The 26,105-nt window shown below is 38.8% G+C and overlaps 1 protein-coding gene across 1 annotated transcript in view; it reads left to right on the forward strand.

Moving 5' to 3' along the window:
* CNTN5 (contactin 5) overlaps nt 1-26,105 on the forward strand; it is a 1,447,249-nt gene that overhangs the window by 1,253,987 nt on the left and 167,157 nt on the right. Inside the window, exon 14 of the mRNA XM_053561942.1 lies at nt 24,802-24,929. Within this exon, the coding sequence (XP_053417917.1) occupies nt 24,802-24,929 (128 nt within the window). The remainder of the gene's footprint in view (nt 1-24,801; nt 24,930-26,105) is intronic.

The raw sequence follows: 26,105 nt of genomic DNA on the forward strand, positions 1-26,105 counted from the left end.
GATCAGCTGTTGAGTCATTGTCAGCAGCCAGGTTGTTTCACACAAGTGAGAAAGGGATTGGTGAGTATTTCAAGAGCAGCAAGCAATGTTTTATATTCTTGTCTGTCATATGCAGAAGGGGACAGTTCCCTGATGTCTACCGGGGAACGTGAACCAGAGGTGAGAAACTGGCAGCCTGCCTTGTTCTGAGATGGATCTTGACGAGAAAGCAACTTCAAGGCAACTTCAAAAAATATATATAAATGCAAACTCATTCCCTGGGACTTACTAAAACTATGAGCTAGGAAGGAAATTACAGGAGGTTGCCTCAGAATAAGAAAAAACTACATAGTTACAGGCAGAGGGGTGAGAAGTATCTTAGAAATCTTCTCCACACTCTTCATTTTGTAGATAAGTGAAAGGAGGCAGAGAATTAAAATAAAAATCAATTAATAAGTGAGGTTAAAAGTGGGGGCATGTGCCGCTTTCCCTGACTCTGGATGGCCACACGTCATAATCAACTGAGGCTGATTTGACAGTGTTCAAAAAGTAACTTGAACTAAATGGTGAACAGGAAGAGGTGTTCTGTAGGAGAGAACCAAAAAGTAAGTCAGTAAATAAATAAGTAAAGTGCACTCTTTTAATATTAAAGACTTAGCCACGGTCAAGCTTTCTAATTAGGTCAGCGTAATTTAAAATGGACTAAAAACCGTCCCAGGTAAGGGTGTTAAATATGCATAATTTTGCCCTGGATGTTGTCTCTGTGACCTTAGAGATGTCAGAAGAGCAATAATTGATCCCTAGTTCCTATGAGATGTAGATATTTATATGGACAGCAGACGAAAAAGAAAATTTTAAAAATACACAATTTCAAAGGGAAATGATGATTCTGATTTTTTATGAATATCTGTCCTTTTCCTTTTTAGTCACATTAAAAATTACTGGCAGGTTTCGTGTTCACATTAATGGGAAATGGCAGATTATTCCCTTCAGAGCACTGTGAAAAGCTGCAGGGTGAATGATTCAGTGCCACCTTGGCTATGTTTTTTTTACTAAAAAAGTTCTCAGTTTGGAGCCATATCTAATTCTACAACATCTTCCAGTGTAGAAACATCTCCGTGGAAAGGTTTAGAATCCTGTGCAAAGTCAGTCTGAAGCATTTACCCAGCTTTATTCTGTTTGATTTTAATTTCTCTGTCTTTGTGAGATCAATTTCTCATTAGGGCTAAGCCAAATGCTTCCAGGGAAAAATAAAGAAATGCATTTAGTTGAGACAGGCTTTTACCAAACTATTGAAGAGCCTAAAAGGGAAAAAAAAATCTTTAATATAAAATAGAGAACAAATGTTACCAATACCCAGGTTTCTATCGAACTATAAATAGTGGGTTTTTTTCCAAGTATAATTTGAAGAAGGAACATCCATTAAGTTTTTAATAACTTCTTATTGTTAAGGAAAATCTTACATGGTCATCTTAAAATACTACCGTGGCACTAAGAAATGTGCTTAAACCAAGAAAAATAATTAAAAATGTGTTAACAGTGGAAATAGAGACAAGAATTACCGTTGTATCAAATGAAGTTAACCCAAATGCCTTCCACTACCCCTGTCTGTGACTATTTTAACCTCTGCCTCCCCAGTGACATGAGATAGCCAGAACTCTCATCATGGAAAAACAAATGTGGACTGACAAATCAATTTACATCAAAGTATAGTGATTAATTAAATACTCCATTGAGGAATTTGAGCACCCCTTAACTACCATTTTTTCACTACTTGTTGTGTTAGAATCATGCTCAAGTAGGAGGAAAATAATGATGTGGGGTAAAAAAGATAATAATAACTAGGGGCCAAGGATATCAACCAGATGTGATTTTAGCAACAACCAGAGCAACAAAAGTTCGAGAAGGATGAGTAAGGGGCCAGGTAGGTATGAGACTGGTCTGGTACCAGGTGCAGAAAGACAGTTTGCAAATGTTCCAGTACACTGGGAGACACCGACGCTTCAGAGAATAAGTTGTCTAGTATGGATGGAAAGTGGGAGAGGTGTCAACGTAAAAACGTAGCGGAGAATTTGAGATACTATTGGAAAAGGGAAGAGAAGTTAAAATTATGAAGAATATTATGTGTCTTGCTAAAGAGCTTGGATTTTATCCTAAAGGCAGTGGGGAGACGAGGAAGGGCATGAAGGCTGCTGGTGACGTCTGCTGTGTCGCTGTGGGGGCAGTGGGACCCGCATGTTGACACGGGAGTGGTGTGGTGGTGAGGGCAGAGAAGCAGAATTGCAGTGATGCAGATGAGTTCCGATGCAAGCCTCAGATCAGGCGGTAGCTGTCAGAGAAAGTAGGAAAATCGTCACGCCCGAGGCGTGAGGAAGCTGCACTGGGTATCTTGGATTCTGAAGAAACTCCACGAATGTAGGAACCTGAAATCTCCAGAGCCTAGGTGCATGCAGCTCAACCAGTCCTGCTTATGCAAATACCATCCCAACATAAAACTGTCTGCCCTACTTATTCCGCCCTCCAGTCCTTACCCCTTTTGAAGATGAAATAATATTAGAGGAAGGAAGATGCAAGAATATTTTTTCAGAGTAAGTCAGGCAAGCAGACAGTCCTCAGAATGGGAGAAGATATTTGCAGGTTATGTCTCCAACAAAGTGTTAATAACCGGAATCCACAGAGAGCTTAAAACGTATAAGCAAGAAAAGAACAAGTGAACCCATCACAGGCTGGGCAAGGGACTTGAAGAGGAACTTTTCTGAAGAAGACAGGTGCGCGGCCTTCAGACACATGAAAAAAATGCTCATCATCTTTAATCATCAGAGAAATGCAAATCAAAACTACTTTGAGATATCATCTAACTCTAGTAAGATTAGCCCATATCAAAAATACTAAGACCAGAGATGTTGGCGTGATGTGGAGAAAAGGGAACACTTCTACACTGCTGGTGGGAATGCACACTAATACCTTCCTTTGGGAAAGATGTTTGGAGAACACTTAGAGATCTAAAAATAGATCTGCCATTCAATCCTATAATTACTCCACTAGGTATATACCCAGAAGACCAAAAATCACATTATAACAAAGATATTTGTACCAGAATGTTTATTGCAGCCCAATTCGTAAATGCTAACTCATGGAAAAAGCCCAAGTGCCCATCGATCCACGAATGGATTAATAAATTGTGGTATATGTACACCATGGAATATTATGCAATCTTAAAGAAAGATGGAGACTTTACCTCTTTCATGTTTACATGGTTGGAGCTGGAACATATTCTTCTTAGTAAAGTATCTCAGGAGAGGAAGAAAAAGTATCCAATGTACTCAGCCCTACTATGAAACTAATTTGGGGCTCTCACATGAAAGCTATAACCCAGTTATAACCTAAGAATATGGGGAAGGGGGGGAGGATGACGGAGGGAGGGTGATTGGTGGGATTACACCTGCAGTGCATCTTACAAGGGTACATGTGAAACTTAGTAAATGTAGAATATGAATGTCTTAACACAATAAGAAAATGCTAGGAAGACTATGTTAACCAGTGTGATGAAAATGTGTCAAACCGTCTATAAAATCAGTGTATGGTGCCCCATGATCTCATTAATGTACACAGCTATGATTTAATAATAAAAAAAAAATTTTTTTAAAGAATATTTTTTCAGGCTTTGGCTTCGTAGGGAGTGCTGGACTTTTTCTCATCCTTCCCACTTCCAAATTCAAAGAAGCGGTAAGGCCCCTGCACTGCACACAGAAATGACAAAACTGATCTCTTGATTCATTGATTAAATGTTTGCGTAGGCAACAGACTTGCTGATTAGCTCCTGGCCCTGCCCAGACGGGCAGAGAAGAGAATTACAAAGAGATGAGAGAGATGTCCAGGCAGAAAGGGGATGGCAAGAAGGAAAACCACGCCCCCACCATTTAGAAAGGCAAGTTTCCCCCAGGCTGGAGAGACTTTAGAGAAGGTAGTGAGTGAGTATTCTGGGCTGCGTGAGCAAAATTCCAGTGATGGGTTGAAAGAACCTTGGAAGAGGAGGTGCCTGGACTAAGTCAGGGAACTCTGCAGACATCCTGGACGTGCTCACCAGAGCGGCTTTTGGAGGCCTGCCTCATGCAGGGCTGACACTGGCCGTTAGCCAGCTCTGTCTTCTCTACTCTAATACACAGAGGAGAAGAGGGTCCTGGAAGCAGGAAGAGAACACCGTCCTTCCCACAGGGGCAGCTTCCTGGGTGTGAGTCACTGGTCAATGTCGGGCTAGGGAAGGGGAAGGCAGGCGTCAGCATCAGTGATGAGGTTTACCCCTGTAACAAGGGAAAGTCACCTAACAGTTAGGGGACCTGCTTGGATGTCCAAAGGGGATGGAAGAAAATGGATTCAACTGAGCACAGTCAAAGGCAGTGATTAGAAAAGGTAAAACCACCTTCTGCGTGTTACCCATTTAGACTCACCAGTGAGGGAAGGATGTAGGAGATATGTACCACGTGACATGGGTCTGTCTGGAACGATCTGTCATAAAGGACAGGAAAAGGCAATGACAATCTGTGAGTTAGCCGTCTGAATTACGGCCAAGGAAGGGGAAGGGAGGGTAATGGGTGGGGCCTCATCTACGGTGCATCTTAGAATGGGTACAGGTGAAACTTACTAAAGACAGAATACAAATGTCTACATACAGTAACTAAGAAAATGCCATGAAGGCCACGTTGAACAGTTTGATGAGAATATTTCAGATTGTATATGAAACCAGCACATTGTACCCCTCGATTGCACTAATGTACACAGCTATGATTTAACAATAAAAATAAATAAATTTAAAAAAAAAAAAAGAAAAAGGAAAAAAAAGAAATACTCCAAGCTTTCCTTGTCCGGATATAGTTAACTCATCTGTAAAATGAAGGATGTTCATGGTGGTTTTTAACCTTATTTTCATCAAAGACTCATTTGAGAATCTGAGTACTATCTCCACAAAAAAAGGTACGTGAGCACTAGAATTTTCCATACAAATTCGTGTAAAATGAGGAACATTGAAGTGAAGAGCCAATTTGAGAAAAGAAGTTTGCAAGTGTGGTTCTGTACACATGAAGTTTGATATGACAGTGTGACATCCCTCAGAGAGACAGCCTTCAAAAACAGGACAAGTCTGTTTTTCTGAGTTGTTTCATTGTTATTTTAATCTTAAGCACCATCTGAAATCCAGCTGACAAAAAGGCAGCCTCCTTCTCATCCTTCCATTGCAGCCCGGAGGTTCTGAAATGCTGTGGTGGCTCCACACAGAGGGCTCTGCCCTTTCTCCAGGATGCTGGCAGTGATGTTGAGAGCCGAGGGCGGAGGCCTATTAATTAAAGCAACTTCTGCACTCACACTTTTCTCCTTCACTTTCTAAAGCTTGTCATCCATGTCTCCCTGGGTCACCTCAGTTTTTCCTTCCAGCTAAACTGCATCTGAAGGAAAGAGCAGTGGGACGGCATCATCCTCCTTGGGTGTGTATTGCCCTTAGCTTTCTAAAAATTTACAGATCGAGTTAAGGAGGATGAATTTCTCTCCTTGCCATCATCTGTAGGAAACATGTGTCTTCTCTTGTTACCCTTGAGCTCACTTCTGTCACCCTCTATGGTAGGTCAGAACTGCCACCAGGCATGTGATGTTATGCAAAGCTTTCTTTTAATGTTTACTTCAGATCAATGTTTAACGGCTAAAAGTGCAGTAGAAATTTTGGAATCCAGCAAGTCTGCTTTGAAATTTTGCCCAGTCATTTCAACCCCTCTGCACTTCATTTTTTCCCCCTCTTCCTGTCCGTATCAAAAGACTCTAATAATATATCCTGAGGTCTTTGTAAAAATTAAGAGAAGATAATGTGTTAAAGTGTTTTGCACAAGGCCTGGCAAATATTACGGGCTTGCCAAATGCTACTGAAGCAAATCATTGCCATTTTATTTTTTTAAGGGAATTTAAATACTCCAGACCTCAATTTCTTCATCTGTAAAATAAAATGGCTCAAATATATTCTGTTTTATTAGTTTCCCATGGATTGAGCATCCTGTACTTGAAAAGCCTTAGCCCAGGGGCCCGTTAGTGTGTCAATTATGAAGACAGAAAATGAAGCAAATTCGTTAGGAAAACACTGACAGAGAAATAACAAATCAAAGAGCCTGGCTGAAATCAGAGTTCTGCCATTATTGAGTAGCTGTGGACAGGTAGTAAGTGATAACAACTTCTAGTTTTCTTATCAGTCAATGAGATCAATACTACTGAAATCACGTAGTGTTAGAAGCATTACATTTGATGAAGTTTGGAATAAAATTAATATGACATCTGGCACATTAAAAGTTTTAGCTGAATGCTAAAACAATGTCCATTTTCTACTGAGGAAAAACTCAACAAATGCTATGGTGAAGTTTTCAGGAAGCAAAAATGAAGGAATGAGTAATTCTATCTCAAGGGGATTAAGGATGAGAAGGATGTTTCAGGCAGATGATATAACTGAGCTGTGAGAAATAGGTAGGAAGCTGACCAGGGAACAGGCTGTGGTCTTATATGACACCAGAGAAATGGTCTCCAAAGAGCGGTCTGAGCAATTCAGAGAAGGTGCAGGTCTATTAGGAAGGAGGGCAAGGAGAAGCTAGCAGCATATTTTCATTTACTTCTCATTACGATTTCTCATTTTTTTCACCACATATCTGGTATGTTAGTAGATAATGGTGCTTCTGCGTATATGCATTTGCGTAAAACACGTATATACTTTATACATGGAATAAAACAAATAGGTGGGCAGTACATTATAAGGGTTTTGGGAGATGACGGACATTATGGCCATTTGTTGACGATCTTTAGCTCTTCTTGGAAGGAGTAGGTTATTTTGTAGGCATGAAAATCTCAGGCAAAAGAGTTCTAAGATTTTTTAATTTAAGAAGTTAAATCCAGAAGTAATGTGCAATTTGAATGAAAGGAATAAAAGATTAGAGGTCAGAAAAGCAATCAGGAATAAAATTGAAAAGACTTATCCACAGGTCATTTTGTTTATTTCCTTTCCAAATCAGGGTAGACTGACTAACTTTCACACCTCGGATGGGAGTCACCTCCTCTGAGACGCCTTCCCTAACCAGGCTCAAAGCCCCTGTGACCAACTCCCTGTAGCTCCCTGTACTCACCTCTTTCCAGAATCGATTACACTGAATAGTAATTGCCTGTCTACCTGTCTGACTCTTCCTTTTTACCGTGTGGTTCCTAAAGGTAGGAACTAGGTCGTATTCATACTTGTATTCCAGAAGCCTTCCACGTGGCCTGGACTACAGGAGCTATTCAAGGAGTTGATGACTGAGGGAAAAACTTCACGCTTTCCCCAATCAGTAGCTTCATTCCTCTTACTATTTCAGGTTCCTACTTAGACATCACACTCCACAGAGGAGTGTCTCCGTTTAACACATACTCCTTTTAATAACAGTTGCATGCAGGGATAGTTATTGCATTCACCAAAGCAGGGAACTGAGGCATAGGAAGAGTTTTAAGTTTCTTTTGGGGTAAAATCTTGTATACCTATGCTCTTGGGGGATATTGTAGGAGGTTCTGTGTTGTGAAGGAGATGACCTACTCGCTCAACCCAGATCACTTCCAGTGAACTTCTACAAGGGGAGAAAAGCCTCTCTCTGCGTACCCCCTCCCTTCCTGGTCTGGAGTCTCTCCTCTGACCTGGTTTATGGTCAGTTGCAAAAATTTAGAAGAGTCTCCTTTCAGAGGACTGGATGGCCTGTCCACAGAAACTAGAGTTAAAAGAAAAGGGTACCGATACTTACGCTGGCTTCTGCAATCTCATCTGGTCTCTGCATCATGAGCCCCTTGTGACTGTGCTGTAGCTCCGTCCTCAGCACCCCCTCTCCCAGCACAAGACACCTCTTCTTTCCCGCTAATGGTTAGTGGCCGCTGACAGCGTAGTCATCATCATGCTTCTATAATGTTATTAGCTGTTCATCCTAACAGCAAAACCACTATTCTGGTCCATTTCATTCTCTTTCCTATCTTATTTATTTTTTATTTTTTATTTTTTATTAAATCATAGCTGTGTACATTGATACGATCATGGGGCAACATACACTAGTTTCACAGAGCGTTTGACACACTTCCATCACAATTGTTGACACAGCCTTCCTGGCATTTTCTCAGGGGGTTGATGGGATTACACTCTTTCCTGTCTTATAAACACATCATTCCCACTTTTGATTTTCTTTTCTCTTTTGCTAATTTTGTTCTCTTTTTTCTAAAAATGTTTTTCTATTTCCTTCTCCCTATCCATGCTTTAATATCTGTATCACACTTTGTCCACTCAATAGTTAACTCCTCCAGCTTGTTCTGAACTGCATAAGAATTATAGCCTGGTACATAATTTTTCATCCTCTAGCCCTTTTATGAACAATTAAATGTCTATGACTTTATGGATATAGACTGTGCCTGAAAACTTCCTTTACATCTTCTGCTTGGTTTGGCACGACACACGGTAAGCAGCCATCCTTAGTGCTGGTCACCAGACACCTGTGAAGACTGTGCACCCTGGTGCTGAGGTCAGATGAGTACATTTGCCTTGCTTTGGCCAGAAAAGTGTGAGTAGAAGTGTTGTATACCATGTCCATGGGGTCACTTTAAAAGCCATTGTTTAGTTTGCCACATTCCATTTTATTCTGTCTGGGTAACGGGGAAACCACTTCATCCTGGTTCCCCAGATGAAGGTGACATATCAGTGAACTCTCCCTCCGACTCACAAAGGATGCATCCAAAATACCCAGTGCCAGCTGCTGTGGTGCTGAGAGAGCCAACCACAAGTGCACAGCATTTAGATCACGAGCATCAGACACTGGGCCAGGGGAGGACAAAGGAACCCGAGACCACAGAGGAGATGCCTGGGGGATAATCCTGCTGGTACTCTACCTCCATCTTCATTACTTCCAGAGGACTGGGGCACAAAATTCACATAAAACTATAGTTACGTGCCACATCATGATATTTCAGTCAGCAACTGACTTCATGTACTATGGTGGTACCATAAGATTACAAATGTGTGACCGATTCATGTTGTAGCTGCCGTATTATCATAGCAATAATGCTTTGATTGATATCAACATAGTTTCCTACATTGATGTAATGTTAGTATAGCCTGAGTGCACAGTGCTTAAATTCCACAGAAGAGTTCAATAATGCCGATTCACTCACCACTCACTCACTGTCTCTCCCTAAGTAAGATTTCCCTTCCTGCAAGATTCATTCTTGACAAATGCCCCATACACATATACTATTTTTTTATCTTCGTGTTTTAAACTTCTTTTTATTTCATGGTACGCTCGAATCTATAATTAAACTTCTATGGCACACTTGAATTATGTTGATTTAAACAAAGATTAAAAAAGAAGGATATATTTATTACTATGCTTTGAACATCTTTCAAGAATAATTTAATTAAGGAATTTAATAATTTTTGGCAGCCCACCTAAGATCCTGTCATGGCAAATTTGCGAGCCACAGGACACTAGTTGAAAATCACTGTTTTATCTTTTATACAACATTTATACTGCACATTTTCTGTGTTTAAATATACTTAGATACACACATACCTACCATTGTATTACATACAATTGCCTACAGTATTTAGTACACAACAAACATGCTATTCAGATTTGCAGGCTAGAAGCAATGAACTGTCTTATATAGAACCCAGGTCTTCAGGAGGCTACACCTCTAGGCTAGTGTAACTGTCCCCTATGATGTTCACACAATGACAAAATCACACAGTTGTATTTCTTAGATTGTATCCTCAATGTTATGAAAACATGACAGCATTATGTTGAACAAAATGAAATTGCCACTTTTGTAAATAAAAATAGCCAAATCATGGAAATTTTATACAGTTCAACCAATTAGAAGTAGGACCAGAAAAATAAGTACAAAAAACCTGCGAGAAGAAATGTGTCCTTCTGGAACGAGCTATTTAGTTGTATTGTATCTGATAATAATAAAATCTGAATGTACCAAAATAAACATCAGAGATCATACTATATTAGAATTGACGTAGTATAATGTTGACTGTATTAGACTAAATACAGCCTATCCGTGGACAAGTCAGAACTGAGAATCAAATGCCAAGAAAAATTTTTTTCATTTACATAAATAACAACGGAAATTTCTTACTTAAATTTATGTTCCCCAGGTTAAAAAATACTTTTTTAACACATTGAAGACGTAGGCAATCTGAATAGCATTGTCTCTCTTAAAAATTGAACTTGTAGTTTAAAACCTTCCCACTAAGAAAACTCCAGGCTCCGGTGGCTTGATTGGAGAATTTTACTAAACATTTTAAGAAGAAATAATGTCAGTTCTACACAAACTCTTCCAGAGATTTGGATAGGAGGGTTTACTTCCCAACTGATAATGTAAGTCCAGAATTACTCTGAAAGCAAAAACAAATAAAAACATTAAAAGAAAATAAAATTATAGAAATTATCTAAGTACTTAGAAGCGAAATTCTTAGCAAAAAAAGAAATCTTGACAAAGAAGAATTAAGTGAGAGGAATTACTCTTCTCATTATGAAAGATTGCTACTCTGTTTCCCCGAAAATAAGACAGTGTCTTATTTTAAGGTGTGCTTCTGCAATCCTGTAATCCCTCTACTGGGCATATACCCAGAAGACCAAAAATCACATCATAACAAAGATGTTTGTACCAGAATGTTTATTGCAGCTCAATTCATAATTGCTAAGTCATGGAAGAAGCCCAAGTGCCCATTGATCCACGAATGGATTAATAAATTGTGGTATATGTACACCATGGAATATTATGCAGCCTTAAAGAAAGATGGAGACTTTACCTCTTTCATGTTTACATGGATGGAGCTGGAACATATTCTTCTTAGTAAAGTATCTCAAGAATGGAAGAAAAAGTACCCAATGTACTCAGCCCTACTATGAAACTAATTTAGGGTTTTCACATGAAATCTATAACCCAGTTACAACCTAAGAATAGGGGGAAGGGGGAAAGGGGGGGAGGGTAAGGTGGGTAGAGGAAAGGAGGTTGGTGGGATTACACCAGTGGTGCATCTTACAAGGGTATATGTGAAACTTGGTAAATGGTCTGTGAAGCTAGTGAATGATGCCCCATGATTATATCAGTGTACACAGCTATGATTTAATAAACAAAAATAAAAAAATAAAAAGATGCGCTAGGTCTTATTTTCAGGGAACGTCTTATCTTTCCTGTAAGTAGGTCTTATTTTCGGGGAAACAGGGTATACATCTACAGTAATCAAGACATTATGGAGAGGTAGACTCATGGGTCAACAGACTAGAATAAAGAGCCAAAATAGCCACACAAATATGCTCGACTGCTTTTTGACAGAAGCATAATTCAGTTCAGTGGAGAAAGAATCACCTTTCATGTGAGAGCAATTGGGTATCCTCAGGGAAAAACAAAAACAAAAAGTAAGAAACAAAATGTTACAGACTGTAACATCTCACTTACATAAGATTTTTAAGTAGAAAAGAAATAGAAATGGCAGGCAATTAGTGGTTGCCAGGGATTAGAAACTGGAGAATGGGATGTAGCTGTGAGATAAAGGTGGCTGCGGCTCTGAACGAGAAAATGAAGTGTCGTTTTAGTGTTAGAACTATTCAGTATCTTGATTGTGTGGTAGAAACACAAGTCTAAACAGGTGGGGTAAATGCATAGAGCATAAAACAAACCACACGGGTGAGTAAGCAAAAACTGAGAAAAATCTAAATAAGGACAAAGGATTGTACGAATCTCAACACTCTGGTTTTGACATTACACGATAATTTTGCAAAGTATTATCACTGCCGGATAGGATACTGGGAAAAGTATACAAGAGTTTTATTTTTTGTTTTATTTTAATATCTGTTTTATTTCTTAAAAATGTACAATTGTCTCAAAAAATTCATTTATTAAATAAATAAAGCAATGCTTTATGGAAGAGCTAATAACAGGAATAAATCCGAAAAATCTCTTAACCTACAGACTAATAATTATAAAACACCAGAGAAATTAAAAACCTAAAGATACAGCAATATATCATGTTCATGGATTACAAGACCCAATATTGTTAAGATGTCAACTCTTCTGCGAATTCATCTACAGATTCACTGAAACCCCAATCAGAATCTCAGCATGCTTTTTTTTTTTGAAATTGACAAGCTAATTGTAAAAGTCACACGTTGACTGCTGCTCAGCAATAGAAAGGAATGGATTATTGATACTCACAGCAACGTGGATGAACCACAATTTTTCTGAGTGATATAAGCTAGACAAAAGAGAGTTTATAATGCATTTGTCCATTTATGTAAAATTCTAGAAAGATGCAAACAAATGTACTGTGACAGAAGGCAGATCAATGGTTGCCTGGTGAGGGGATAGGTTAGAAGCAGCTAGGAAAGCGTGCAAAGGAAAGGAACAGGGAGGTGGGTCTGCTCATGATCTTGACTGGTTGTGAGCTCATACTTACATCCATACCTGAAAACTTTTCTTTTTTTTTTTTTTACTGTTGGGGATTCATTGAGGGTACAATAAGCCAGGTTACATTGATTGCAATCATGTCTTGCCCCCATAAAGTGTGACACACACCAAGGCCCCATTCCCCTCCCTCCATCCCTCTTTCTGCTTTCCCCCTCTCATAACCTTAATTGACATTAATTGTCCTCAAAACAAAATTGAGTACATAGGATTCATGCTTCTCCATTCTTGTGATGCTTTACTAAGAATAATGTCTTCCACTTCCATCCAGGTTAATACAAAAGATGTAAAGTCTCCATTTGTTTTAATGGCTGAATAGTATTCCATGGTATACATATACCACAGCTTGTTAATCCATTCCTGGGTTAGTGGGCATTTAGGCTGTTTCCACGTTCTGGCGATTGTAAATTGAGCTGCAATAAACAGTCTAGTACAAGTGTCCTTATGATAAAAGGATTTTTTTCCTTCTGGATAGATGCCCAGTAATGGGATTGCAGGATCAAATGGGAGGTCTAGCTTGAGTGCTTTGAGGATTCTCCATACTTCCTTCTAGAAAGGTTGTACTAGTTTGCAGTCCCACTAGCAGTGTAAAAGTGTTCCCTTCTCTCCACATCCACGCCAGCATCTGCAGTTTTGAGATTTTGTGATGTGCGCCATTCTCCCCGGGGTTAGGTAGTATCTCAGGGTTGTTTTGATTTGCATTTCTCTAATATATAGAGATGATGAACATTTTTTCATGTGTTTGTTAGCCATTCATCTGTCATCTTTAGAGAACGTTCTATTCATGTCTCTTGCCCATTGATATATGGGATTTTTGGCTTTTTTCATGTGGATTAATTTGAGTTCTCTATAGATCCTAATTATCAAGCTTTTCTCTGATTGAAAATATGCAAATATCCTTTCCCATTGTGTAGGTTGTCTCTTTGCTTTGGTTATTGTCTCCTTAGCTGTACAGAGCTTTTCAGTTTAATGAAGTCCCATTTGTTTATTTTTGTTGTTGTTGCAATTGCCATGGCAGTCTTCTTCATGAAGTCTTTCCCCAGGCCAATATCTTCCAGTGTTTTTCCTATGCTTTCTTGGAGGATTTTTATTGTTTCATGCCTTAAGTTTAAGTCCTTTATCCATCTTGAATCAATTTTTGTGAGTGGGGAAAGGTGTGGGTTCAGTTTCAGTCTTTTACATGTAGACATCCAGTTCTCCCAACACCATTTATTGAATAGGGAGTCTTTCCCCCAAGGTATGTTCTTGTTTGGTTTATCGAAGATTATGTGGCTGTAAGATTTTAGTTTCATTTCTTGGTTTTCAATTCGATTCCAAGTGTCTATGTCTCTGTTTTTGTGCCAGTACCATGCTGTCTTGAGCACTATGGCTTTGTAGTACAGACTAAAATCTGGTGTGCTGATGCCCCCAGCTTTATTTTTATTACTAGGACCTGCCTTAGCTATATGGGGTTTGTTTCTGGTTCCATACAAAACGCAGAATCATTTTTTCCAAATCTTGAAAGTATGATGTTTGTATTTTAATAGGAACGGCATTGAATAGGTAGATTGCTTTGGGAAGTATAGACATTTTAACAATGTTGATTCTTCCCATCCATGAGCATGGTATGTTCTTCCATTTGTTAATATCCTCTGCTATTTCCTTTCTGAGGATTTCATAGTTTTCTTTATAGAGGTCCTTCACCTCCTTCGTTAGGTATAATCCTAGGTATTTCATTTTCTTTGAGACTATGGTGAAGGGAGTTGTGTCCTTAATTAGCTTCTCATCTTGACTGTTATTGGTGTACAAAAAGGCTACTGACTTGTGGACATTGATTTTATATCCTGAAACATTACTGTATGTTTTGATGACTTCTAGGAATCTTGTGGTTGAGTCTTTGGGGTTCTCTAAGTATCAGATCATGTCGTCAGCAAAGAGGGAGAGTTTGACCTCCTCTGCTCTCATTTGGATTCCTTATGTTTCCTTGTCTTGGCTAATTGTATTGGCTAGAACTTCCAGCACTATGTTGAATAGTAAAGGTGACAGAGGACAACCTTGTCTGGTTCCAGTTCTAAGAGGAAAAGCTTTCAGTTTTACTCCATTCAGTAAAATATTGACTGTGGGTTTGTCATAGATAGCTTCAATCCGTTTTAGAAATGTGCCACCTATGCCTATACTCTTCAGTGTTCTAATTAGAAAAGGATGCTGGATTTTATCAAATGCTTTTTCTGCATCTATTGAGAGGATCATGTGATCTTTATTTTTGCCTCTGTTAATATGGTGGATAACGTTTATAGACTTGCGTATGTTAAACCAGCCTTGCATCCCTGGGATGAAGCCTACTTGATCATGATGAATGACTTTTTTGATGATAAGCTGTAATCTATTGGCTAGGATTTTGTTGAGAATTTTCTCACTCTATATTCATGAGTGAGATTGGTCTGAAATTCTCCTTTTTGTTTGGGTCTTTTCCTGGTTTTGGTATCAGGGTGATGTTTGCTTCATAGAATGTGTTGGGGAAGATTCCTTCTTCCTCAATTTTTTGGAATAATTTCTACAGTACAGGAATAAGCTCTTCCTTGAAGGTTTGATAGACTTCTGGAGTGAAGCCATCTGGACCAGGGCATTTTTTGGTTGGAAGATTTTTTATTGTTTCTTTGATCTCTGTGCTTCAAATTGGTCTGTTCAGGAGCTCTATTTCATCCTGGCTGAGTCTAGGGAGAGGGTGTGATTCCAAATATTTATACATTTCCTTCACATTGTTAAATTTCTGGGCATAGAGTTTCTGGTAGTATTCAGAGATGATCTCTTGTATCTCTGTGGGATCAGTTGTTATTTGCCCTTTATCATTTCTGATTGAGGTTACTAGAGATTTTACTTTTCTATTCCTCATTAGTCTGGCCAATGGTTTATCTATTTTATTTATTTTTTTTCAAAAAAACCCAACTCCTTGTTTCATTAATTTTCTGAATGATTCTTTTGTTTTCAATTTCATTGATCTCTGATTTGATTTTGGATATTTCTTTTCTTCTACTGAGTTTAGGCTTAGATTGTTCTTCTTTTTCCAATTCCATAAGATCTCTTGTGAGATTGTTGATGTTCTCTCTTTCTGTTTTTCGAATGTAGGCATCTAAAGCGATGAATTTTCCTCTCAAAACTGCTTTTGCAGTATCCCACAGGTTTTGGTAGCTTGTGTTTTCATTGTTGTTATGCTCAAGGAAGTTAATGATTTCCTGTTTTATTTCTTCCTGCACCCATCTGTTATTCAACAGAAGATTGTTTCATTTCCATGCCTTTGTGTGGGGTCAAGTGTTTTTGTTAGAGTTGAGTTCCACCTTTAGTGCCTTATGGTCTGAGAAGATACAAGGTAAAATTTCAATTCTTTTGATTCTGTTGATATTTGTTTTGTGTCCCAGGATATGATCAATTTTGGAGAATATTCCATGGGGTGATGAGAAGAACGTATATTCTTTATCTTTGGCGTGGAGTGTTCGATATGCGTCTATCAAGCACAGTTGTTCTAGGGTCTCATTTAAATCTCTTATATCTTTGTTTAATTTCTGTTTAGAGGATCTGTCCAGCTCTGTAAGAGGAGTGTTAAGGTCCCCTGTTCTTATGGTATTATCAGTTATCATATTGCTCAGACTGAGTAAGGTCTGTTTCAAGAATCTGGGAGCATTTAAATTGGGTGCATAGATATTTAGAATTGAAATGTCTTCTTGTTGTATTTTTCCCTTGACCAATATAAAGTGACCATCTTTGTCTTTTTTGAGTTTAGTTGCTTTAAATTCACATGTATCTGAAAATAAGATTGCAACTCCTCTTTTCTTCTGAATTCCATTTGCCTGAAAAATTATCTTCCAACCCTTGACTCAGAGCTTTAATTTGTCTTTTGAAACCAGGTGTGTTTCTTGCAGACAGCAAATGCATGGCTTGTGTTTTTTAATCCAGTCAGCCAATCTATGTCTCTTCAGTGGGGAATTCAAGCCATTAACATTTATGGAGATAATTGATAAGTGTGGTAGTATTCTATTCGTCTTATTTGGTGAGAGTCCATTGCTTAGTTTTATCTTTTGCATCAGTGTGGAGGTTAGGTTCTGTCCTTTAAATTCTGAGTTCTTACTTTGCTGCTGATCCATTGGGGTGGTCATTGTGCAGAACAGGTTGAAGTATTTCCTGTAGAGCTGGTCTTGTTGTGGCGAATTTCCTCAATGTTTGTATATCCGTAAACGATTTGATTTCTCTGTCAATTTTTAAGCTTACCTTAGCATGGTACAGAATTCTGGGCTGGAAATTGTTCTGTTCAAGTAGATTAAAGGTGGATGACCATTGTCTTCTTGCTTGGAAAGTAAGAAGAGAAGACTTCTTAGAGAAGTCTGCGGTCACTCTGATGGATTTGCCCCTGTAGGTCAACTGGCGCTTACTCCTGGCAGCTTGAAGAATCTTTTCTTTTGTCTTGACTTTGGACAGCTTCATCATAATGTGTCTTGGAGAAGCTCGGTTAGAGTTGAGGCGACCCGGGGTCCGATATCCCTCTGAAAGTAGTGTGTCAGAATCTTTGGTGGTATTTGGGAAATTTTCTTTTATAATATTCTCTAGTATGGCTTCCATTCCTCTGGGCATTCTTCTTCCCCTTCTGGAATTCCTATAACTCGTATGTTGAAACGCTTCACAAAGTCCCATAGTTCTGACAGTGAACGTTCTGCTTTCTCTCTCTTCTTTTCTGCCTCTTTTACTATCTGAGTTATCTCAAGAACTTTGTCTTCTACCTCTGAAATTCTTTCTTCTGCATAGTCTAACCTGTTGCTGATACTTTCCATTGCATCTTTAAGTTCCCTAATTGACTGTTTCAGTTCCTTCAGCTCTGCTCTATCCTTTTTATATTCTTCATATCTTTCATCTCTTATTTGATTCTGTTTTTGGATTTCCTTTTGGTTATTTTCCACTTTATTAGCAGTTTCCTTCATTGTTTCCATCATTTCTTTCATTGTTTTCAACATGTGTATTCTAAATTCCCTTTCTGTCATTCCTAACATTTCTTTATAGGTGGAATCCTCTGCAGTAGCTACCTCATGGTCCCTTGGCGGGGTTGTTCTGGACTGGTTCTTCATGTTGCCTGGAGTTTTCTGCTGATTCTTCCTCATGAGTGATTTCTTTTATGTGTTTCCTTGCCCTAATTTTCCTTTCACTTCCTCTTGCTCTTTAAGTTCTCGTGCCTGTGTGCTAAGGGTTACAGGACCAGAAGGGTGAGAAGGTTTAAGAGCAAAAAAGGAATGAAAGAAAGGAGGACTGAATGATAAGAAAAAAAAAAAAATAGAGAAAGGAGAGGGGGTGGGTAAAAGGAATATTGACAAAAAGAAGAGAGGCACAGAAAGGGGGAGACAGAGCAATATAGGTGTACAGTAGGGTACTTTGACACAATCTTAAAAAAACCCACCTTCTGGGGGTGCCCAGTTGGGTGGTTCCCTTGAGGTCAGCAGCTCTTTGCTAACCTGATCAGACACAGTACCCCACCTCCACCAAATAGAGAGGAAAGACAAAAGTGCTATAAATCAAACCAAAACAAGCAAACAAAAAACTTTATGGGATAAAATTGGGTGAAAAACCAAACAATAGTGGTAGAAACACTAGCAAAACTGAAGTTCTAGTTATTAAAAAAGGCAGCAATGGGAAATTATAATTAAACTAGAAAAATTGAGAAAGAAAAAGGATCTGTATGGAAAAGGTTGAAATTAAAAAACAAAACAACATCAACAACATCAAAATAAACAAACAAACAAAAAAAACAACCAATCCAAAAACAAAAAACAAAAAACAACAACAACAAAAAAACACAACCAAAAACAAAGCAGTATGTATATGTTATTGAATATTGTCTGGGCAACACAAGGTCTTCTGGGGTATGAGATGTTAATCACAGTTCTGATACGACTGGAGGCTGCTGATTTCTCAAACCCCAGCTGGTAGATACTTTAAATCTCTCTTCAACCCACTTAAAAGGCACTTTGAACTTGTTCACTTGCTGAGCAGAAGCTTTCCCAGGAAAGTGCTTGTCGCTGGAATCACTGCTGAAGTGGCTATTCACTTACCCAGTGTGCCAAAACCGGTCTCCCTCTGCCCCTGAGGGTTAGGCCTGCAAGGCGGCTCAGACCCCACCCTTAAGCTACTCAGTCACCAGGTTACCAGCTCCCACCCGATTCTAGCTCTGCGACCCTGAGGGTGGAGCTTTCCGGGGCAGATGGCTCACAATGGCTCCCTGTGACCCACAGCCAAACACTATTAGCTCCGTCTGGCTCAGCGGCTCAGACTGGGGCCCTAGACAATGGCCAAAGTTCTCTGCACTCCTGCTCAGGCTCTCCCCAAGGCAGTTCAACTGAGTGCCAAGTCCAAAGACACCAAAACAGTTCACAGGTAAGGCCTTTCTGGTTTGCAGTCTCGCTGCTACTGAACTTAAAGTTGCAGGCGGGTTTAGACAGATTGAACACACGCGAACACTTGCCGTTTTTCCACTGTTTTAGTCCTCCTCTTGGGGTCCATAAGTCTCTCGCTGACTCCCTGTATCCTCACGGGGTGATAATAGGCAGATCCCACCAGCCAGAGATGCCTGGAGTCCTATCTCCCCAGACTCACGGTGCCCAGATGCAAGGAAGCTGTTACTCGGCCGCCATCTTGCTCCACCTCCCATACCTGAAAACTTTTCAAAGCATACACTTTAAACATGTGAGCTTATGATATGCCTATAATATCTTAATAAAGCTGTTTTTAAAATAATAATAATAATAATTAGTTTCCTATTGCCCTTAAAATAAGGATCAAATACGCCTCATAGCATACCAGGTTCTGTGATCTTGCCCTTGTCTCTCTCCAGTCTCATGTTTTTCCCTTCCCCACCTCCCTCCCTGCTGTCATCATGATTGGACATTTCAAGGCTTCGGGGTCCTTCGTTGCTCAGGGCCTTCGCGTAGGCTATTCCCTGTGCTCTCTCACATGGAAGGATAAGCTCAGATGAACCACTCTCTAGCCCTCAACTCAAATGTTACTCTCCAAGAAAATATTTATCTCAATAGCTTAGGCTTATGCCTTAAGGACGCTCTTCACTCTTAGAATTTTCTTTTTTAATGTTTATCACAAATTTTGTTAACATTTTTCAGTAACTTTTATTTTTGTTTCATATTTATTTAGTTATGTATTCATTTATTTTTAGACAGAGTCTCACTTTGTTGCCTCGGGTAGAGTACCGTGGCATCACAGCTCACAGCAACTACAAACTGTTGGGCTCAAGTGATTCTCTTGCCTTAGCCTCCCAAGTAGCTGGGACTATAGGTGCCCATCACAACACCCAGCTATTTTTAGAGACACAGTCTCACTCTTGCTCAGGCTGGTCTCCAACTCCTGAGCTCAAGCCATCACCTGCCTTGGCCTCCCAGAGTGCTAGGATTACAGGTGTGAGCCACTGCACTTGGCTGAGTAAGTTTAGATTAATGTATATCACACATGATGAAAGTACAATAACTTACATATATTATCTAGTTCATACTTCCAAAGAACTGATTAGACAATATTGTGACAGTCTTACATTCAAGAAAAGAGCTAATATAATTTAGCTCAAGGTCAATGGCAGTGATTTGAAGCCAATCCTATCCTATTTTCATGTATATAGTCTCAATTAACGATTAACAATTCTATGATATAATATCCATTCTGATTTGATACTGGAAAGACATCTGACCTATTAGAGAGGACTGTATGCCAAGGAATGCGAGTAGCTTCTAGAAGCTGAGAGCAGCCCCAGCTGACCCACAGTGAGGAAGTAACGCCACATAACACCAGGAATAAGATGGGAAGCAGATGGTTCTGCAGAGCTTCCTGATAAGAGAATAGCCTGGCCCATACCTTGATTTTAGCCTTTGAAGGTCCTAAATAGAAGACTTAGAAGCCCACCCACCCAGACTTCTGACCTAAGCATTAAATAGATGCTGAGTTAATTAACAGGTATTGTTGTAACCTGCTAAGTCTGTAGTAATTCGTTATGCAGCAATAGAAAACTATTACAAGTGTTTACTAGTGTGTGACACAGAAATTATTTGTAAATTCTATTTCTTATCATCTCATGGGCCTAACAAGTCACTTAAATTTCTTCGGGTTTTAATTCTTTGATCTGTAAAATGAGATTTGACTAGCTACGTTTAAGTTATCCTCTAAACTTCTATAAGCATAAGAATTCATTTTTAGTTTTTTGTAGCTGTTGTGATATAATTTGATGGTGCATCTTCCATTCATGCCACCAAATCCATTCTCTGTCCTTCAGTCCTCTGCTTCACCCCGCAGGAGGCAGGTCTCTAAGAACCATAGCGTGGGCACCTTTGCCCATGGAGCGATGGCATGACGAGAAGCAGGAAACTGGAGTGGTAAAGAAGCATGAGATCTGAGTGTTTATTTCTTAGCTTGCTACAAGCATACGTTGTGTAAAGGGAAGACTGATCCCTAACTTAACGTGAGCATGTGTGCAAGCAGGGGTAGCGTGTGCTGTAGACTGAATCGTGTCCTTCCAAAGTTCACATGTTGAAGCCCTAAACCTCAGTGTAACTATATTTAAGCTAGGGTTTTATGAATTAAAGTTAAATGAGGTCATAAGGTTAGAGCCCCAATCTAATAGGGTTAGTGGCTTAAAAACAAAGAAGCAACCTCAATTCTAGAGACATCTTTCTCTGTCTCTCTCTCTCCCTCCTCCCCTTCTCAGATGCCAAGGAAAGTCAGTGGGAGCACATGGGGTGTGGGGAGTGGATGCGGTAGGCAGCGCTCTTCAAACCAGGAAGAGACTCTTCACTCCAGCCTAACCTGCTGGCATTTGTTTTTGGATTTTTCCAGTCTACAGAATTTTGAGAAAATAAATTTCTACTGATGAAAAAAATTTAACTGGGGAGTCAGAGCCTGATCACTAAATAATACATCAGAAGGTAAATAGATGGTTCTCTAAAGCAAGCAGCCTACGTGGAAAGGTCCACATTAGGGAGGGTAGTGTCTACTGGGGAAGCCAAAAATGGGAATGGAGGGTACAGAAAAATGGCCGTAAGGTCTGAAAATCAAGATCACATCAAGAAGTTAACAAAGAATCCCTTCAAAATAGGGTAAGTACAATGACATCGTAGATGACTGGAGTACAGAACAGATTAACAAGCCAGAGATCCAGTAACTATTAGAAGGAACAAAGTGAGAACCAAGATATCTCAAGGCCTAGGCAGAAACTCGTGGAGAAGCCAAGAAACCAAAACAGAGTAAGTGTGACTTGATTCTGAATGCCAGAATGCTCTGGGATTCTAAAATCTCTCCCTAACCACTAAAATCATTACCTGACCTCGCCTTTGTACACCTCCTCCAAGTCCAAGAATGTCTTGGCGGAATTAATCTCCAGATCTGAAAATTCCAGAATGTAGGAGCCACGTGGTAATCGCAGAGGGGAGAGGGCAGATAAAAAAAAAAGCTGGATCACAAGGAGCCATTAACTCCATATTCAATTATCCGAGTAATTTGATGTTTAACAACCAGACATTATAATGTAAGTCACATGAATTTTCTATTTTTCTTTTCTAAGTGGAAAAACGAGCTCCTCTGGTAAGCATTTACAATTTGAATCAGTGGACAGGATTGGGGTTAATTGACATGGCCACTTGACAGATGAAAAAACACTGTGGTATTAAAAATTCTTCATCCCCAAGTAGATCCATGGCCTAAAGTGTAAGTGTAGTGGAAGTCATAAACTGTCTTGAAAAGGGGAATGTACGTTGCCTCCTGTCAGTAAGAAAGCACTCATCTTAAATCAAGGGCTGTAATACTGCCAGGATCTAAAACACGTTTGTTTATTTAAAGGAGTTGAACTTTTCAGCCAAACTTCTCACTTGCTGGATTAGAATTTAGTCTAGTTCGGGACGGCATCTGTGGCTCAAAGGAGTAGGGCGCTGCCCCCATATGCCAGAGGTGGCGGGTTCAAACCCAGCCCCGGCCAAACACTGCAAAAAAAAAAAAAACTTAGAATTTAGTCTAGTCAGTGAAATCCAGATATTCAAAAAAATTAACAATCTCTGTATATTATAGGAAGTTAGATAAATAGCAACGGTTTGTAATTCTTTTTATATATATATATTTTTTTATTTTATTTTTTATTGTTGGGGATTCATTAAGGGTACAATAAGCCAGGTTACACTGATTGCAATTGTTAGGTAACGTCCCTCTTGCAATCATGTCTTGCCCCCATAAAGTATAAGAAGGTATATATTTGTTTGCAAGGAAGATAGTTTTTGCTTTTGAATACATCTTTTTGTAATGTATGTCACTTTGAGGCTGAGCTGGAGCAAATACTTCATATTCAATTCTTCTAGAAAACGAACATTATCTAAATAATGCACAGCACTTTCCATTGACCATGTTGAATGGATTACACACCTTTTAAGAGCGTATGTTTTCCAAATAGCTCAAGCTAGTATCTCTCCCAGACATAAATTACAAAATCAAATTCTCTGATTTGACTTATTTCTAAATTTGTCTTCCTTCTTACACAAGGCGAGTCAAATCTGAACCATATTGAAAACTATAATGTCTTTCAAGTGGTAACATTATTCATGTCAATATGTAAGCGTAAATTCGTAAATGGTATTCCAGCAGCCTAGAATCTAACATCAATTGTTAGGATGCTCAGTGCTCTAAATAACTGCGAGCTCTGGTGATTGGCAAGATTGAATGCACATTTTAAAATGACATAGAGAAAGCTGACTAAACATTTAGCCATTATTCTTGAATCTTAAATATTAAGATTATCATAATTATCATACTAATATTATATATTAATATTATCATATTGCCATGAAATAAACTGTTCTCAGAAATAAGAGGATCCAATTTTAGGATTTTAAGTTCAGAGATATCCAGTGGTTCTTACCCAAAGCTAGCAGCATCTCAAATAAAACCACATAGCAATGTCTATTATATTTCAGGTTGCTGAAGTAGGCAGATGCACTGGTGAGAAAATAGTTCTTATTTATTTATTTTTATTAAGTCTTTTGTACATAGATCATAAATACATTTATGCCATTTTCAGTGTGTTGATTATTTGAACAAATTGGAGTGCTGACATCCTACTGATCAACATAGCTTTCACCTCATTTACCCAATTACAGCATTAGGACATTTGTGTTCTACACACGATAGATCCAACTTGTACTTGCAATGTGCTGCACAGGTGTGGTCCCCCTACTATCCCTCCCATCCGTCCCACCTCCTCCCCTTCCCTTCTTCATCCTAGGCTAAAGTTGAGTTTTATTTTTCATATGCAAATTGAGTGATTATAAATTGGTTTCACAGTAGTACTGAGTACATTGGATACTTTTTTTTCCATTCCTGAGATACTTTACTAAGAAGAATATGTTCCAGCTCCATCTATGTCAACACGAAAGAGGTAAAGTCTCCATTTTTTTTACTGCTGCATAATATTCCATGGTATACATATACCACAACTTATGTGGCACAATTGGTTAGCGCATGGTACTAACAAAGATAATAGTTTATATTTCAGGAGCATAGAAGGGAGAAGAGAACAAAAGTCCTAGTTAAATTTGAAATCCATATATCCCTGGAATGATGAATACGCCGGAGACTGCAGTCATTCCAAACAGCCTCATTTTCACTGAACTTCTAAAAATTTTTAAGAATGTTTTAATTTTTCACCTTCATAAAAGCAAAAGGTCTCCTTTAAACGAAGGTCTTGAGAAAGCCCAAATGCAAACTCAGATACCACATTCTTGTGTTTAAAAACTGCAGTGCAAGCAGCCCAGGTATTAGGTCACGTTTCCCCACCCTTGCTACTCCGGTGGCAAGGCAGAGAAACCTCCATCAGTCATCTCTCTGCCGTATACAATTAATTTTATGTTCTGTACTTGTCTTCTTTCATGTTGTAATACTGTTTCTTTTTATATTTGTTATTTGAGGTCACTCTTGGTTTGAGATGAAATACCCAAGCTTAATATTAGAATATCACTGGTGATATTATAGTAACAAATTTTAATAACCAAATTCAGGGTCACTCTGCACAAGTTTTAAAATTAACTGTCAAAAACTGTCAAAAGAAAAATAACCTGCAACTCTCTAACCCTTTTGAATATAAGAAAATATTAAGTGGGTTTATTGCATAATTTCTTGAAGAATAAAACATTTCTACTATCACTGCGTATTTTTCATGAAAATCTTACATCTTATTTATTATTACTCCAGAAATGGTTTCATACTTCATCAGAGTTTCTTACCGTTTAGCTGACTGGTAGTAAAACAGGAAAAAACCTTTTTAATAATTTTCAGAATAGCTATTCTTCCAGAAGGGAGTCTACGGATCCTAAATGCTTCCAAATCAGATGAGGGAAAGTATGTTTGCCGAGGGGAAAACATCTTTGGTTCCGCTGAAATTATAGCTTCAGTCTCTGTAAAAGGTAAGAAAATGTTTTACAAGCATAATTCATGGTCTTGTCAGAAAGAGAATAAATACCATCTGCATACATGTGTGTGAGCCCGTACGTGTGTGTGTGCCCCTGCCTCTGTGTGTGTGCCCAGATGGTGTGCGTGCCCCTGGTGTGTGTGAGTCCATACGTGTGTGCGTGCCCCTGTTCATAAAGTGCACGGCACAGGACAGACACAGCCACTAAATGTCACTTTATATCAGTTAGGGAACCATAAAGGAAGGAAACCCTTGTGGATAGAAATGTGACTATTTCACTTTGAACAAAATGTGTGAGCATTTTAACAATTCTTTCTGAAGTTGCACGTGGTGTCTCAAACTTTAAAAATATGCCCATAGTCTATAAATATTTTTCCTCTACCAAAAATAACATTTAGCATCAGTCAGTAATATTCTCTTGTTTCCAGTTCATCTGGGGCTTTGGGACAGAAAGGCTGGGCAGGAGGGAGGCAGGATGTCCAGGATGGACTGGTGCAGAACTGCCCATTGAGGCCTGCATTACGGGAATTTTTTTATATAATAAATATTATTTATTATGCTTATGCATTTTATTCATGTCCTAGCTCAAAGGTAAACTAGATTGTAAACCTGAAATATTTTTGAGACTATGTGTCATTAAATTGTTTAGCAAAAAAATAAAATATGTTAGGCAGCAAAATCTCTTCAGGTATTTTCACAACTGAATTACATTCTTAATTTTTTTCCTCGTGCATGTATTATATAGCAAATCACACTTTGCCCATAAAATATAAAAGTGTTCATTGTTCGCTGTCTTTAGAAATAAAAATTTAATTAAAATGGCCAGCACATTTGATGTTTTAGAAAAGAGGCGAATACCAAGGGAAGAAAAGAACATGATTTTTAAAAATGTCTTCATTACGTCATGCATTCCTGGGACCCTTTCCAACTTTCTAGTCCTTTTATTCCTTCTGCGTGCTAACCAGTCTTTTTATAATGAGGCAATGCTGGAGCCACAGGTTTTTCTTTTTTTAATAACAACAATTTTTTTTTTTAATCTTGAGTTAAATGGAATATTAAGTTACTCACAACATTCCAATCCCCACAAAATTTAAAGTACATTCTCCTGTGGTTGTCTGTTTTCTCTGATGAAGTCAGAACTAAAAACTCCAGGTGCAATGTCTGGCTTCTA

The sequence above is a fragment of the Nycticebus coucang genome, chromosome 14 (genome assembly GCF_027406575.1).
Source record: "Nycticebus coucang isolate mNycCou1 chromosome 14, mNycCou1.pri, whole genome shotgun sequence".
Taxonomy (NCBI): domain Eukaryota; kingdom Metazoa; phylum Chordata; class Mammalia; order Primates; family Lorisidae; genus Nycticebus; species Nycticebus coucang.